We start from the raw sequence: 16152 nt of genomic DNA on the forward strand, positions 1-16152 counted from the left end.
TGCTGGAGCTGATCACGGAGGCGGCGGTGCGACAGGACAGTTGCGACGGGAGAAATGCAGGCGGCGCTCCACTCCGCATGACTGGCCCTCGGGCATGTTTGGCCTCCCCGCGTCTTCGCCATCGGCCACCAGTTTGTGCTCGTTTGTTCAGTGCCTCGTGCGTGAGTAGCGTTAGGCTAGGTTCTTTCAAGTGACCATACGACAACGTTTCTCTTGAGTTTGACAACGACAGGCCACGGCAAATGGCGCCAACGGTGCCTTCGCGGTCCGTGCCGACGGCGGCGAAACGTGGGAAATACACGACGCTGACAATGGCGAAGAAAGCAGCCATAATACAGCAAGTGCTGAGCGGCCGTTCTCAAGTCGAAGTTGCCCGTGAGTTCAACATCTCCAAGCAAACGATATCGGACTATATGAAGAATAGGTCCAAGATTCTTGAGGCCACGGAGAAGACAACAACAGCTGAACAGAAAAGGCTGCGACAAGGCCTTTACCCGAAGTTGGAAGAAGCGTTGAACATCTGGCTTAACGCTACTGTCGCCCAGCGTGTTCCTGTTTCTGGCCACCTTTTGAAGCATAAGGCTGAGACACTCGCACTGCGGCTTGGCATCGAAGGATTTCAGTTCAGCGACGGTTGGCTCAGGAATTTTAAAAAGCGGTTCGACCTCGCCTTCAAAAAAATGTGCGGTGAAAGTGGTGCAGTGAGTAGCACACTGGTCACAAACTACCGCAGTGAAAAACTTGAAGCGCTGCTTAGTCGCTACTCAACAGACAACACTTTTAACGTCGATGAGACTGGTCTCTTCTACAAGCTGCTTCCATCGCATCGACAAATTCTTCCCGAAACAGGCACCCTAAAATGTAAATAAACAGGTATTTTTTGCTTCATTCGTTTTTTCGGACATTCGATATTTCGGACTGGTTTACATTCCCCGTGGAGTCCGAATTATCGGTCGTTGACTGTATTACACAGATTTCTCACACTGATATCGCTGCATCAATTCCTGAATTTTTCAGTTTGATTCTTTAGAATTCTTTTCATTGTGTACTGTACCCAGTGCATTTGTTGTACCCATGTGTTCCTTCGAATAACTACAGATAAAAAATTTTTCTCTTGATCTTATGACACATTTCGTCTTGCGTTTGAGTTTTTTTCTGTTTCTTTTTTTCCCCTTATCAAGTTTCTGTAGTCTGCGCATAGCCATATATTACATTATTCTTTCATTGCCTGCATCACACTTTTGTATTTTTCAGCCTTAAACTAGCAAATAGCTAGTGATCTAGCGGTGCTTAAAATTTTGTAAATGAAATAAATTAATCAACAAGAAAAGAGCATCGCAATTTTGATCACCAACAAAGAGACAGGAGGTTCAGTTAATAAATGAACAACATGACACTGCCATATGTACCCCCTTCAAACTGAGACTAGCTCATGACATCTTTTAAGGGGAGACTTTCAGGGTAAAAGAGTTGAAGTAGAAGTATTTAACACTTCTTTTTGCTATTCTTCGCTACAGCTTATCACTTCCCAGATAAGAGGTAAGAAAAAGAGCAGACAAGATATTAGGACGCTGATAAATTTTTTCAATCTAAATTTAACCAAGTATGGTACTTCAAAGTGGAGTGCATAAAAAAAAAAAAAGAGGAATGGCAAGAGAGGGGAGGTATGCAAGAAAAAAGCCACACAAGCATTTTCACAGCTTTGCCTGCCTTCAGAGCTTCCACAGCTTTATACGCCAGCAGTGAGGGGGAAGCAGAAAAACGCTAACCTTGCATTTTTTGATGATGCCTTTACCCCAGCTGTCGTGGTCTTTCACAAGCAGGTCAAGGTCATCATTAGCCTGAAAAAGAAAAAGGAGACCACAGCACTGTGAGCAAGAGCATATGCGAAAAAAAGTGAGAGAGTGAAAAAAGGCTTTCAATTATACTAAAAAAAACATCATTTAAGCAAGTAGACATTTCTACAGCCACAACCTAATCAATAACTTTTTCATTATAAGCTAAACATAGTCGAGCCCATTTATAACAGATTGTGCTAACATTAAAATATGCATTAGGGCATCAGCACAGAGTCTCCGATGTAATGAACAACCAGGACAGCACAAACGGGTCAAGCAAAGAAATAGGCATCACAAACTCGGCTCTGCGATTGACAAATGCACACTTCTCCCCAGCATGGTGACAGAACCCTCCTCCCCCACGTCAAAACAATGTTGCTACCCCAAGAAAGCAACAAAAAAATGCATTAAAAACATACTCGTCAAGCATGCACCGACAGGCCACAGTGTAAATAGGTGCACACAATGTACCGAATGGTTTTGAGTCAAAGCACAAACATAATGGGCAAGAGACAGGGGCGACTTTGAAAGCAACAATACTGCATGCACTAATTAATGAGCCACTTAGAAAACAACCTCGGAACTCAGAATGCCAGTAATGTAGCATGTGTTGCCTGCACAATCGGTTTTACAACTTCTACAGCAAGGAGGCAATCTGCGCACTTTCTGAATGCATCTGTGTAGCGCTAGCTTTGGGACTGCATCCTTACACAAAGGCCAACATAGCTGCAGTTACCACGAATACTCATTTCGTGCTTCGCAATACAGTAAAATACCACTCGAACGAATGTCACTTAAACGAAGTATTCAGTTGTAAGAACTTTATTATTTCCCCCGCCGAAGCTCCATTGAACGCTATGCAAACGCCCTTCATTTTAACGAACTTCAATTGTTGCTTATTTCAGTTCTACGAACACTTTCTATAACGTCATCCTGTGTTTCCCACGCCATACTGAGTATTTCAACCAGAACAACGTGCACATTTTACTGAATATTTTGAGAAACATATTTTATTAGCGCGTGACAAAAGCTGGCTGTCATTTAGCTCTAAGTTTAACTGGCTATCTAAACAAGCTTGTTTGTATCCAGCGGAATCACAGCTATCTTTGCATGCTTAATTGGATCCACAGTCATAGCCACCCATAGCCACAACTTCAGCCCTACAAAGCTTCTTAGCTCAAAGAAAGGCATACTTATATATGCTGGTTAATTGTGATTTGAGGAAGGAATGATCTGGTTGGAGGAAATTAATGCCTCTGCTGCCCAGCAGACCGCTATGCCGGACGAGGTTCACGGGAGCTTGCACACAGTGACTGAGGCCAAGACCACTGCAGTCCTAAGTTCAAAAGTGCTGCAAAATTTCAGTTCAGCGAACTTTCACTTTAACAATAATTTTCCTAAGGTCCCTTGAGGTTCGTTCAAGTGAAGTTTCACTGTATTATGCCCTTAAAACAGGTCATTTGCACAAAGTCAGCAAGAGTCATGTATCCACTCTTCAACATAAAGCAGACATTCGTCACAGGCCTTTAAAAAAGCATGCAATGCCAGCTTTACATTACCGTATGTTACACTTCTGGCTATGATAGGGAAAGTACAGTTACTACGAACCTTAGATATAATTAGAATGATTTCCTTGATGGTTGAGTTCGCTTTGAGTGGGCCTGACCGTACTTACAAACCAGCCTATGAATAAAGTTGCCAATATAGTGCAAACTATGAATAGGGGGAAAGCAGCTGGAAGGGACCAGGTAACTATCGATTTGTTGAAGGACGGGGGGATATCGTGCTAGAAAAACTGGCCACCCTGTATACGCAATGTTTGGTGTCATTAACAATACCGGAACCATGGAAGAACGCGAAAAATATCTTAATTCATAAGAAAGGGGACGCTAAGGACTTGAAAAATTACAGACCACTCAGCTTACTGTCTGTCTGTTACATATAAGGTATTTACCAAAGTAATCGCTAATGGAATCAGGGCAACTTTAGACTACAACCAAGCAAAAGATCAAGCAGGTTTTTGGAAAGGATACTCTACTATCGATTATATCCATACCATCAACCAGGTGATAGAAAAATGCTCGGAATATAACCAGCCCTTATACATAGCATGCATTGATTACGAAAAAGCATTTGACTCAGTAGAAACCTCGGCAGTCATAGAGGCATTGTGAAATCAGGGTGTAGACGAGCCGTACATGAAAGTGTTGGAAGATATATATATAGAGGGTGCACAGCAACTATAGTGCTGCATAAAGAAAGTAACAAAATTTCCTATAAAGAAAGGTGTTAGGCAAGGAGACACGATCTCCCCAGTACTATTCACACCTTGCTTAGAAGAAGTATTCAGAGACTTGGAATGGGAGCAGTTAGGGATAAACCTCAGTTACCTCAGTAATCTGCAATTTGCTGATGACAATGCCTTGCTAAGTAACTCAGGGATGAATTACAAAGTATGATTGATGACCTAGACAGGAAAAGTAAAAAGGTAGGCTTGAAAATCAATATGCAGAAGACTACGGTAATGTTCAATAGCCTAGGAAAGGAACAGCAGTTTACGTTAGGTAGAAAAGCACTGGAAGTAGTAGGCAAATATGTCTATTTAGGACAGGTAGTAACCGCAGATCCGGACCATGAAAGGGAAATAACAAGGAGAATAAGACTGACGGAGTGCATTTGGCAAGCACTCCCAGATTATAACTAGCAGCTTACCGGTATCGCTCAAGAGGAAAGTATACAACAGTTGCATCTTACCTGTACTTACCTATGGGGCTTAAACGTGGAAGCTAACAAATAGGGTTCTACTTAAGTTGAGGGCAATGCAGAGGGCTATGGAAAGAAAAATGGTAGGGATAACGTTAAGAGATAGGAAACGTGCAGAGTGGGTCAGAGAAATAACTCAAGTCAGTAATATTCTAGTGGAAATCAAGAAGAAATGGGCATGTGTAGGACATGTAGCGAGAAGAAAGGATAACCAATGGTCGCTTAGGGCAACAAACTGGATTCCAAGAGAAGGAAAGTGTAGCAAGGGACGGCCGAAAATTAGGTGGGCGGATGAGGTTACGAAGTTCGCTGGGTCAAGTGGATGCAGCTCGCACAGTACCGGGTTAATTGGAGGAATACAGGAGAGGCCTTCGCCTTGCAGTGGGTATAGTCAGGCTGAGGATGATGAGATGATAGTGAAAAAATCAAGGAAGATGTCTTAGCTCTAAATTGGTGAACTATGGCCAACTGGCCACATTTTTACAAAAGCGAAATCTTCTTTGGTCTCCATGCACATTACCATATGAATTTGTAACCAAAATTCAACCCAATACATCAACCCCACACATACTTCACTTAGAGCTGCCACACGTTTGAGCTGGAAAGGGCTTTGCGAACTGTGAATGTTGTGAGAGATTTCTACGATGTCGGATGGCTTACATGTAATCAATGCATGCCGACACTTTACTGCCAAGTCGTCTGCTAGCTAGCAATGAAGGGAGACATTTGCTTCCCACTACCTTTCTTGCACTGGCCAGAGCCTCTGCAATGTCCCTCTCCAGTTCCGGGGACATCATCCAGATGAGGCGCTGGGGCCGCAAGATGGTGGACTGCTTCAACTTCTTTCCAGGCGGCATGCAACGGCCAGACTCGTCGTACAACTTCTCAAGCACCCTAAAAGAGAGATTAAAAAAGAAAATCAGCTGTGGTTTAGCTTGTAGTTAAAACTTTAGTTAAGCAAAAGCAATCTGCATGGCTAAGCTTAGGTTCAGCTTGAAAGTAAAGACACAGCTTTTGCACATTGTAGTTTACTCTATGGTTCCTGCTTTATTTATGCCAATGGGGGATCACTTGACGTATGAGCACCCCTTGCCTCTCGTGGTTGACCATTCCCATTCGCGTGTAGAAGACTTCTAGCGGTATGACATCGTCTCTATGTCGAACTCCGGGACACACCGCCGTCACAATGTTCGAACGAACTTTGTGTCCTAGAAACTCGCTGTTGTCGTTCGCCTCTACCAACTAGCTAGTTAATGTCTTCTTTTTCTCCTTTTTCTTCTTCTTTTCTTTCTTATCTTTCCTTATATATTTCTTCTTTTCTTCTTCTTTTCCTTCTTATTTTTCTTGTTCCTCTTCTTCTATTTCTTCATCTTCTTTTTCTTCTTTTCTTCTTTTTTTACTTTTTCGTTTTCTTCTTCCTTTTTCTTCTTCTTCCTTTGTCTTCCGTAGTACCACGGTGCCACGCCAACAGCTTGAAAACCTACCGCAGTGTAGCTTTCACTACAAAAAGAGAGACAGGCAACGTAGCAGCGCAATGTATATCAAGGGTCAAAGGTCTTGTCTTAAACGCGGTAAAAAAGGCATGGTCGAGGACTCATCCCTCCCAAAGTTTTCATGCCGGAGAAACTGATGCTACACATGCCAACCACTACCTACCTATCAGCACTTCTGTGAATGGCCAGAGAGAGAGCCCAGAGGTCACTTACTCCCTGGTGATGGTGTATTCCCACATGTGTGCCATGGCGGGTGCGTCAGCCATGCTGTGCTCACAGTTCATGCCCGCCGTGGCGTCCTTGAACACCTGGACGCTGAGTGACTTGTCGAACCAGATGCTCCTGCCGTCACCATGCAGCATCAATTTACCCCTTTCAGGAAGTCCTCTTGGTTCAAGGTCATTCATGCTCACCTGGCAACAGAGCAAGGCCACTCAAAAAAGGCAAAATGCCAGAACGTTCTTTTACCGACTCCAATAACAAGAAACATAATCATTTGAACGTGTCCAAGTGACAAAAAGGCCATGTGTTACAAACTCTCCCTTACAATAAATCTGTTTTTATTTGAATTGTCATTTCTTTTGGAGCATATCATGGTCCCGACAGGCCGCAGCGTTCACCCTTCCTAGTCACCAAGGGCGTGGGACCAGCCGTCGCATGTAACCAGGGAGCCACTCAGCTCTACCGATGTTCACACTTGTAAAGGAGACCAGGGGTCACTTTCCCAATCTTGACTGTTCATCAGTAACGAGAAGATGGATGTAAAACTAACATCAAGTTCCGATCACTCCAGCTGCACCCGACTGGTTATCAGTTTGCGACCATAATCGAGCAGTCAGAAGGCTGGAAAATCAAGCAGTACTCTATTGGCTTCTGATCGTCGCTTTCCAACCAATGCGATCATTCCCTAAAGTTCCTTTTCCACCAAAACGGTCGCACAAACTCTGTGAGTCACGAGTGTGGACGGGCCTTTAGGCGCAAGTGTACTCTGCTTATTCCAAAGGACAGACGAGAAAATTCAGCAGCCAAGCTGGAGAAGCACAAATCATTTTTTTTCCTTTCTCCATTTTCACATAAGATGAGCAGAAAGAGAAAGCCAACACTACTGCGTAATACCAGCACTCCTCTGGCTTGCAATGCACAATCACACAGTGATAAGCAGGGCAAGAGAAAGCCTCCTGGATAGAGAACATAAGATTGTGCTGCTCAGCCAACAGTTCGGCCTAAGACAACTACTCAACACATTGCTGTTTATGCAGTTGTTTCCCGTCTCCACCTATCAACACATTGCTCTCTATGCAGTTGTTTCCCGTCTCCACCTATGTAGCCAGCGCCATCTATGGAAGCTTCTTGTAACTAGGCATGCGCTATAATCAAGGACACTGTTTTTGCCGTCACTAGCATTAAAAATGTGGAGCTATGTTAGAAATGTGTGTTCAATAGCAAAGTACAGCCACTATATTATGCTTTAAGCGTCAACTACTAAATGAGATAGGAGATTATATTTTGTTCCGTATAACAGAAGGACGTGTTCTGGATCTGTAGCTTTGGTGGCATTGTCAAGAAAATTTGCCACAAAGTACAATAGAATCTCGATACAAACCTCATACAGTGATGAAAAACGTTTGCATCATCTGAAATTTCATCGCCCAAAAAGCTTACATCCGTAGGCAGCAGCACCATCAATGCATTCATGCCAGCGCACTCTCGACTGACAGGGAGTATTTACAGCCGCATGCTATGCTACTGTCACGTGTTCATGGTGGGTACCATACGACGGGCATTTGTGATGTCAACAGGTACTAGTCATGATAATATCACACAGAATATGAGAGAGCAATGTGACATGGCAAAGAGAACAAGAGAGGAACGGAAGAGAGATGGAAATACAGTCGAACCCGGATAATTCAATTCTGGTTATATCGAACTCACAGAATATCCCCTTGAAAATCCGATGTAAAAGTATAATGAAATTGCATCGTATATTGAACTCAATTTTTCCGGCCGATCCATATATTGAACTCCGCACCACGCACAAGGTGCACCTTCCCCAAAAACAATTAAATCACCCTCGGCCGTTTGCCGCATGAAGTTTTCATGCGCCAGCAACATGCAAGCGAAAACGTTCGCGATTTCTGCCGCGGAGGTGTAAAAACCTTGATTTGAGCTGTCGCGATGGCTCGAGTGGCGACAGAAACACAGTTCTAACGAGTTGGAAATATTTTGCTCTGTCACTGCCGCTCACCGCTGAGTTCGCTCAATCGCTTGCACGTGAACTGGCTTTTTTTTTTCTTTCAAATTCTCGGGGGGCAAAAGTGGAAGGTGGGTTCATTATGATAGTGGGTTGATTACGCGGCAAATACGGTACCATTTTTCATGATCGTAAGTGGTGTCTCAAGCTGAATTCTGTATATCGAATTATCAATACATCGAACTATTTCGCGATCCCCTTCGTGTTTGATATATCTGGGTTCAACTGTTGTGTATGGGTGGGAGAGCACTCAGCAATAAAGAATGAAGACGAGCGGAGGGGAGGGGAAAGCCTACCTTACGGTATGGGTACAAAAGTTGTAAAAGTGGGACTAACAGGAGGAGGACAGTAATAAAGGACAAAGCATTATTAGAAGTGGATCAAAGAACCGTAGCTGGCACACTAACCCTGACTTGAAAACAAACTCAAAAGCGATCATAAAATAGTTCAATAAATCGATAACTTCATATGCAAAAATTACAATAGACGTGTTAATCTGTAACCAGAAGCAAGAATACACTGCACCCACAAAATTGATGGGCTTCCCTCAGCAACATGCAGGCTATGTACTGGTGTGCTTGCAATGCACTGCTTACTAGGCACTGGAAGGCCCAAACTGCCTGGTATCAGAACTGCATAGCGGATGGTGCTCTGTAACTAGCAACTGCTTGTTGTAATGTGTCAAACTTTATTTTCGTTTCCACAGTTTCCTGCGCTGTGAATTTCTGTCAAACCCTTTTCATTAACCTCCATGTTTTCACCCTAAAGGAAAGTAATGGAAGGATACAGCTGTTATATAGTATTCTGCATGCCAGGCCTGAAAAGTGGCCTCACATCAGTTACCAGAGCCAACAACGCAATACTTCGCCAGAATAGGATTTGGCCACCGGTTTAGCCCTTGGATGCAACCTTCTATACGGATACATCAATTCTGTTACCAGTACAGGAAGTGCAGCTGAGTTCTGCAACACCACTAAGTGCACCAGGCAAGCCCCACCACTAGGCTTTAATTATTTAAGCTGGCTTCACTACACGACGACAATGTACCGTAAAAATGAATGAAAATGATTGATCGCCACTCACAAGCACATACAACTTTGACTTCCTCACACAGTTGCACAGCACTGGCATACTGAAAGCAGCTTTCTAACGCCATGCAGCCTAACCAGTTTCCGTACGAGAAATGTGGCCGAAAAGCAATATTACGAGAAGCATAACTTGGAGAGGCATGTTGCACAGTTCGATATATCGAACAGCGAAGGAAATTGAAATTCAATGTGTGGCTCAATTTTGCTATACTTCTGCACAGGATTTTCAAGGGGGCAATCTGCACATCCCATATAGCCAATAATTAGAAATATCTGGATCTGATATAGCCTAGCTCGACTGTGTTAAAGTAAGTGCACAGTTAGCTTACTAAGTCTGCCAGAGTAATTAAAAAAAAAACACACAAGGCAGGATTTATCACAAAGTGCAGTGAGAGTCTGCAGCACATACTGCAGCTTAAATGCAACGATTTCGTAACACTACAGCCCCACTAAAACTCATTAAACACGAAATAAATGAACAGATTCAGAGCCGGTAAGCAGTACTTACGAAGAATGTTGCCTTTTCAATGGCATTCAAGCTCTCTCTGTTGATGCCGCGTGAAAAATACTTCTGCCGGATCTTTGCCCATTTTGCCCGGTCAAGCGTGGTGAGTGCCGCCAGAGCCGCCTCTGCCTCACTGGCTACGAAAGAGAAGAGAAAAATATAGCACCAGCTGCTTTTAAGGTGTTCTAGTTTTCTAAAGCATCGTAAAGTGAGTTCATAGGCTGAACTACAAGCCAAGAGAGGAGACACACAAACATTTGATGAAAGTGCATCGGCGCATCTACGTGGTAAACACACCAGCAACAGCTTCCAATGCATTCACTCCCTACCCTGCTTATAGTGCAAGAGAAGGTGGACGCTATAGCTGCAGTCATGCTATCAGCATGATCTCTAAACATTTCCTCGCGTTTATGACTTCGAGTAATGGGGCTCCACCACAAATATTTTCAAGGCAATTGTGCCTCCATTTGTTTCTTATTCTGGTTTCCACTGTATGCGTTGTCCTTTTGAGTCATCTTGCAAAAATGCGTGTAACGAAAAGTCGCAGACTGTTTTCATTTTTGTCATATCCTGCGCCACAAAGCTGCTTGGTCCAAACTTAACGACTCAACCTACTGAGCTACCTCGCAATGTCAAACTCTGGTGAAAACCAATTCCACAAATACCAGTCAAATCCCATTACTACGGACACTACATGAACAAACTTTTTAAATTGACCAATTTTTTTTTACAAATCTTCAACTGATCTACAATATAGTGCATATTTCAGAATAACGTACATACAGTGAAAGCTCGTTAATTCAAACCTCGATAATTCGAATTTTCGGATAATTCGAACTACACTATTTGGTCCGGCCAAGCTCCAGAGAGATCTGTGTATAAAAAAGCCTGTTAATTCGAACGCGAGTCAGTTCCGCTACAGATAATACGAACTACGCGCCGCTGCGTCTAGGCGGCTTGGCGCACATCACACGGCAAAAAAAAAAAAAAAAGTAAAGAAACATCTCCGCGATCGGTAGGCATAATTAGAGGCTGCGCAGTCCAAAACGGGGACAGAAGATGGAACCAGGTAAAACTATGGAAGAGTGGGTAAAACTTAAATGGCACCATGACTGGCGTGGTGGTTGGCCGGCAGCGGCGACTGCCTGCTCTCTCTTCTGCGCAACCTCCGTAGCTCGCAACTAAATACTCGTTAATTCCAACCCTGTTAATTTGGAAATAGGGATGAGTACTGTGGGCGCGGTTCCAGCCAACGCCCATGAAACGCTGTGATCTCGGATGAGCACTATGGGTTAAACTTTTTTCTTTTTTTGCGATAGCCATCTATCCTTCCACCCATCAGTCGTCAATGGAGCACCCACACGAGTCAGCCGCGATGATGAAGCAGGCTTTTAGCACCCTCTTTCAGCACCGTTCTTTCGATGATTGAAGTGGCAGTATACAGTGCCCCAGCATGAGCCCCAGCATGAACGCGTACTGAAAAGGAGGCTTGCACAACCGGACAAGCGCTGGCACTTTGCCAAGCTCGCTTTCCTCCCCCCTGCCGGAGCTAAAGTCAAAAGATAAACACGCCGTGTTTATCTTTTAATATGAAGAAATGTGTTGTGGACCGTGATGGTGCGAGGGACGCGCTAACGACAGACGCATTTTTTTTTTTTTTTTTCACATTCGTAGGCGCGAACGGGGCAGGGTGGATTCATTATGCGAGCGAGTTCGTTACGCGACTAAATACGGTACATTTACCGTAATACAAATGGTTTTTGTCAGTTTTTTCGAGGCCATTCAATAATTCGAACATCGGATAATTCAAACTTCTTTCCCGGTCCCGTGAAGTTCGAATTAACGAGCTTTTACTGTAATATATTTTTCTTCCAGGAACATCAGCGTTATGAATTCGGCTAAAGTTAACAGCAGCGCAGCTTGCGTGAAACAGAAACTGCCATTTATGTGTGTATGTTGTGGGCTATAGCTATCATCATCATATCTAGCGCCAACTCCTAGCGCCACCATAAAGCTGTGGTTTAATATGCAGTTCTGAGGAGGTCTAGCCACCTCCCTTTTTTTTCTCTCTGTGTTGTGTCTCGTTTGCCATTCGTTCGTTCGTGTTATTTGCGCATGCGGGCAGGAATTTTTGTTGCGGATAAGTTCGTGCGAGGTTCAACAATGAATGAAGCGATGGTGCCAAGAAGCTAATGCCGCTTAAAAGCGGCATTAGCTTCTTTTGCAGGAAAAAATGTGGCCATATTGCAAGAAATGAATGCATGGAAAAAACAAATCGGCCTCTTCATATAACTTGACATTGCCCCATCAACCATCGCGATCATTTCAAAAGACGGAGACAAGATTGTCAAACCTCACTGAACACTGAAGCTGAGGTTGTATTGAACTCTGTTTTTTACTGCGCATGAACAAAGTCCACAGATTCATCGCTTGGTGCAATGACGCACCTGATGGGGCATTGCACAAAGTGGAAGGTGTGGAGTTTTTAATTGGCCATGTGTGCTGCACGCGGCAGAAGAAAATAACTGTTCCTTTAACTAAAGCAGCTTTATAGTTAGTGCAACATTTTCATTTGAAATTTTGTTTACCTGCACACGTGTCTACCACCAAGGTACGTCACTTTCATACCTAGGCTTGACCACTAGCTTATAACTACAAGTTTTTCATTAGAAAGATATTTCAAAACAACAAACAATTTCTGGCGGCCTCGTGTGATTTGTCATATCAAGATTTGACTGCATAAAGAATTTGGCTAACCTGAAATGTTTTCAATGAATTTTGAAGGTATATTCCTTTACAACATTTTAGTTGATTCAGCCAGAAAACGGTGGCAGCAAAGGTAAGTGCAGTCAAACGCGTACAGCGCCTGATAATCAAATTGTGGCAGAAGTTTTAAAAGATTATTTACTGCTTTTAAAACAACTGAGCATGTAGAAGGCAACACCTCCAATTACGCAGCCCTAGAAAGTGGGTGGTGGTTACCATCTTGCAGCACTTCAAACTATGGACTACCAAATTCAATTTAACTTTCTTACATCTCTTCTCCATGTCTGGCAACGCATATTTTGGGTAATATAGGACACCTTAAATGAGAAGATACCAGCTGCACTACTAGTTCCTTTAAATCTCAACATCTTTTTTAACATATACTATTTAGCAAAAATTGGTTACTTTCATATGAGGTGATACCAGTTGGACAAAGATGTGTCATGTAAATGATTAACTGATGAAATAACTGATATTTTCTTTTGGATTACACAGAAAACTGAGCTTCGGAAGAGTCTGAAGTGCAGAAAAGTTGTCTCCATGAGGTCTTGGGATTTATCACCGTTTTGTGGCTCACCTCAACTTAAAAATATTATGCACATGCCACAAGCAGAACATGACACACTAACATGAAACCTGGTCTTCAAAGCTGAAACGCTAGCATTTATTTGATGCAAAAGTAGAACACACAGGTAACAAGAATAATGCAATGAAGTCATCTAAAGGTGCTTCACCTTAACCAAACAACAGAAGTTGTTTACGAAACATTTGTGGGCGATACATACCAGTGTGTTTTTTGGCATCCTCCATGATCCACTCAATCTGATGTTCAAGTGTTGTGGGGAAGAGAATTTGGTTGGCAGCATCGTACACATCAAGCTTGTAGAAGAGGCCTTTGTGTTGCAGAATCACGTGCTGTAAGAACACGTACATCTTTGATCACGGCCTGAACGAGGCAGACAGAGATGAAAACGTCACAGTATCTTGCTTCTATATTTGTGTACACAGTCTTGCCTTTTTAACTGTGCAAAGCATTTCAGAGAAATGAAAACAAGTGACTATTTCTTAACACTGCGTATTGTGGACATGTTCGGCACCAGCTGCAGCTCCACTAATCTAGTAGGCTTACAAGTCTCCCTTTCCCAGCGTACTCTCTGCCATTCTATGCTGTCCCTTTCTTCTTTCAGAATCCAATCCACTACCCTAACAGACTATCAGCTAACTATACTCCTTGCGTGTCTCATCGACATCCATTTCCCCATCTTGAGCTTGGTTAGGGTATCATAACTTGTGTTTTAATATTTAATTAAGGTTTACTGAATAGTTACTCGACATATACTCCCTTCAAGAGGTCCAGTGTGTCCATGTTTTATGTGTTTTTTTTAAAATACATGCATGAATATATGAGACTTGAAATGTTCACTGTCCAAACCTCCTTCATGTTTTGAAATCACAGATTCCTTGTTCATCTATACTCACGGTGAAGTATCACATTTCCAAACAGCAGTGCCTTGCACTTGACATACAAGTTAACTTGCTCTAATCCTCACAGTTACTACTGCAACAAAAGCTTGGTTTTAGCTAGATGGTTTAAACGAGCATAGACACTTCAGTTTTGAGTTCATGTTTTATCTTTTGTAATGATGTGCAAGGCATTACTGTACATGAATCGCCTCATAATATTCACCTACGGTTGCTGAATACTTTATAATCGAATTTCTTTTCTCACTAGTTTCAGTTTTGGTTTCAACAGTCGAGCGATGGCTGTGACGTTAAAGTCAAGTCTAGGTCACGTGAGGAATAAATACTAAAACAGCAATATAATCATTCCTGTGTCATTTTAATTCACCAGAACACTTAAAGCCTGCCTGCCTCAAGGACAAGAAATACAAAAGATGAAGAGTCAATGATTATATCGCTGCTTTTGCATCGCGTGACCATAAACTTTACTGTGAAATTACAGCCATCTCTCAGCTTCTGAAATCAAAACCGAAACTGGAGAGAAAAGAAAATTCAATTAAAAATAACTTAGCAGTAGTAGGCTAAAACCGCGCAGTGATTTATATACAGGAGTGTCTTATGCATAATTAACAAAAAGAAAGATGCCAACAAAATTTGGTGTCTATAGTCCTTAAAGGTTCTTGTAAAAATAGTGAAAAAGAAAAATGACGAGGATCAATAACAGAGAACTAGAAGAAACAGCTGCAGCAAAAGCCCACGTGGAACCTCAAATAAAATCAGTGCACTGACATCCACTAAAGCCATTGCTCCGCGCTCGCGGGTCAGAAAACAAAGCGGGTCACCACATAGCCCGCCAGTGCATCTAGCAACGATGCAGTCGACAGCTGACTGTGAACATCCCTGGCAACGATTCTCTCATTTTAGATCACTACGATGAGATATGTGCACACACGAAACTGACCCAGCTAGTCGAGGTGGATAGAAGAGGCCAAATTGCAGCCCTCGTGCACTGTCGTGGTTATTTCACGGTGACCGCTTCGCTGGTTCCCAACCACTCATCAGTCAGAATTTACAAACTGCACTTCCTTAGGCCACGGAGAATGAGAGAAAAATATTTGAAAAAAAAAAAAATTAAAAAAAAGAACTTGCAATCACATCCAGCCAGTGTAGCAGCACCCAAGAACAGCTCAGAATGCACGCTTGGGCACCTAATGGCTCAATTTCATTTTCGTGCCAGCACTTGGAATTGTTTGGGGTCATGACCAATATGCAAGAGCTAAGGGAACTACATACATGAATTCTGCATTTGGGTGGCATTCGACAACCAGCGCTTTGTCTCGGACGTCCCAAGGGGAGCACGGAAGGGATGGTCTTGTTCCTGTTGCAGCCGACGCTGCTGTTCTTGCCTCATTTAACAAGCTGTGTTAATAAACCGTTACCTTGCCGTTTATACCGACGTCGCTCATTTAGCAAGAAGGCATCTGGCCGCCCTACAATGCTTCATGAGTGCATTCAAGCTTTGTTATGTGGGCACTCAGTGAAATTGTGACGTTAAGACTTTTTTGCTCTCCATGCAATTGTCATCCAAAGAAATTGTAAGCAATTGTAAATAAGTCTACAATGAACGTTTATTGCTATTGCCCTCGCAACATTTTGACTTCCTTATTCAATGCCTGCACAAAACGTTCATTCTTTTTTGCATGATGAAGCTGGAAAGCCGAGCAAGACGACATTGAACTCACCTTGGATTCACTCGTGCTGTAGTGGCAAAGTTCATCCACATCCACACCAGGTATCCTGAAAAAGCAACCACCCAATCACAAGGAAGCAAGAAGGAATGGACTTATTTAATTTCGGATACAACTAAAAAAAGCGGCAGGTGCACTTCAAAGGAGGCCCTTTAGCCAATGGTGTCGACCAACCCTCAAGACAAAGCGGTTAATCTAATTAAAGCATGGCGAACATTCGCTCATTTCCAAAACCCTGC

The 16152-nt window shown here is 43.0% G+C and overlaps 1 protein-coding gene across 3 annotated transcripts in view; it reads right to left on the reverse strand.

The window, feature by feature from the left end:
- Positions 1-16152, reverse strand: part of LOC146185437 (carnitine O-palmitoyltransferase 1, liver isoform-like) — a 114101-nt gene that overhangs the window by 15493 nt on the left and 82456 nt on the right. For all 3 annotated transcript variants that reach the window (XM_084606382.1, XM_084606383.1, XM_084606381.1), the window contains 6 exons: positions 15908-15962; positions 13490-13619; positions 9942-10075; positions 6308-6507; positions 5342-5495; positions 1770-1841 (listed from right to left, as the gene is read on the reverse strand). In XM_084606382.1, the coding sequence (XP_084462508.1) occupies positions 1770-1841; positions 5342-5495; positions 6308-6507; positions 9942-10075; positions 13490-13619; positions 15908-15962 (745 nt within the window). The remainder of the gene's footprint in view (positions 1-1769; positions 1842-5341; positions 5496-6307; positions 6508-9941; positions 10076-13489; positions 13620-15907; positions 15963-16152) is intronic.

This window comes from Amblyomma maculatum, chromosome 6 (assembly GCF_055883805.1).
Source record: "Amblyomma maculatum isolate TAMU_Amacu chromosome 6, ASM5588380v1, whole genome shotgun sequence".
NCBI lineage: Eukaryota > Metazoa > Arthropoda > Arachnida > Ixodida > Ixodidae > Amblyomma > Amblyomma maculatum.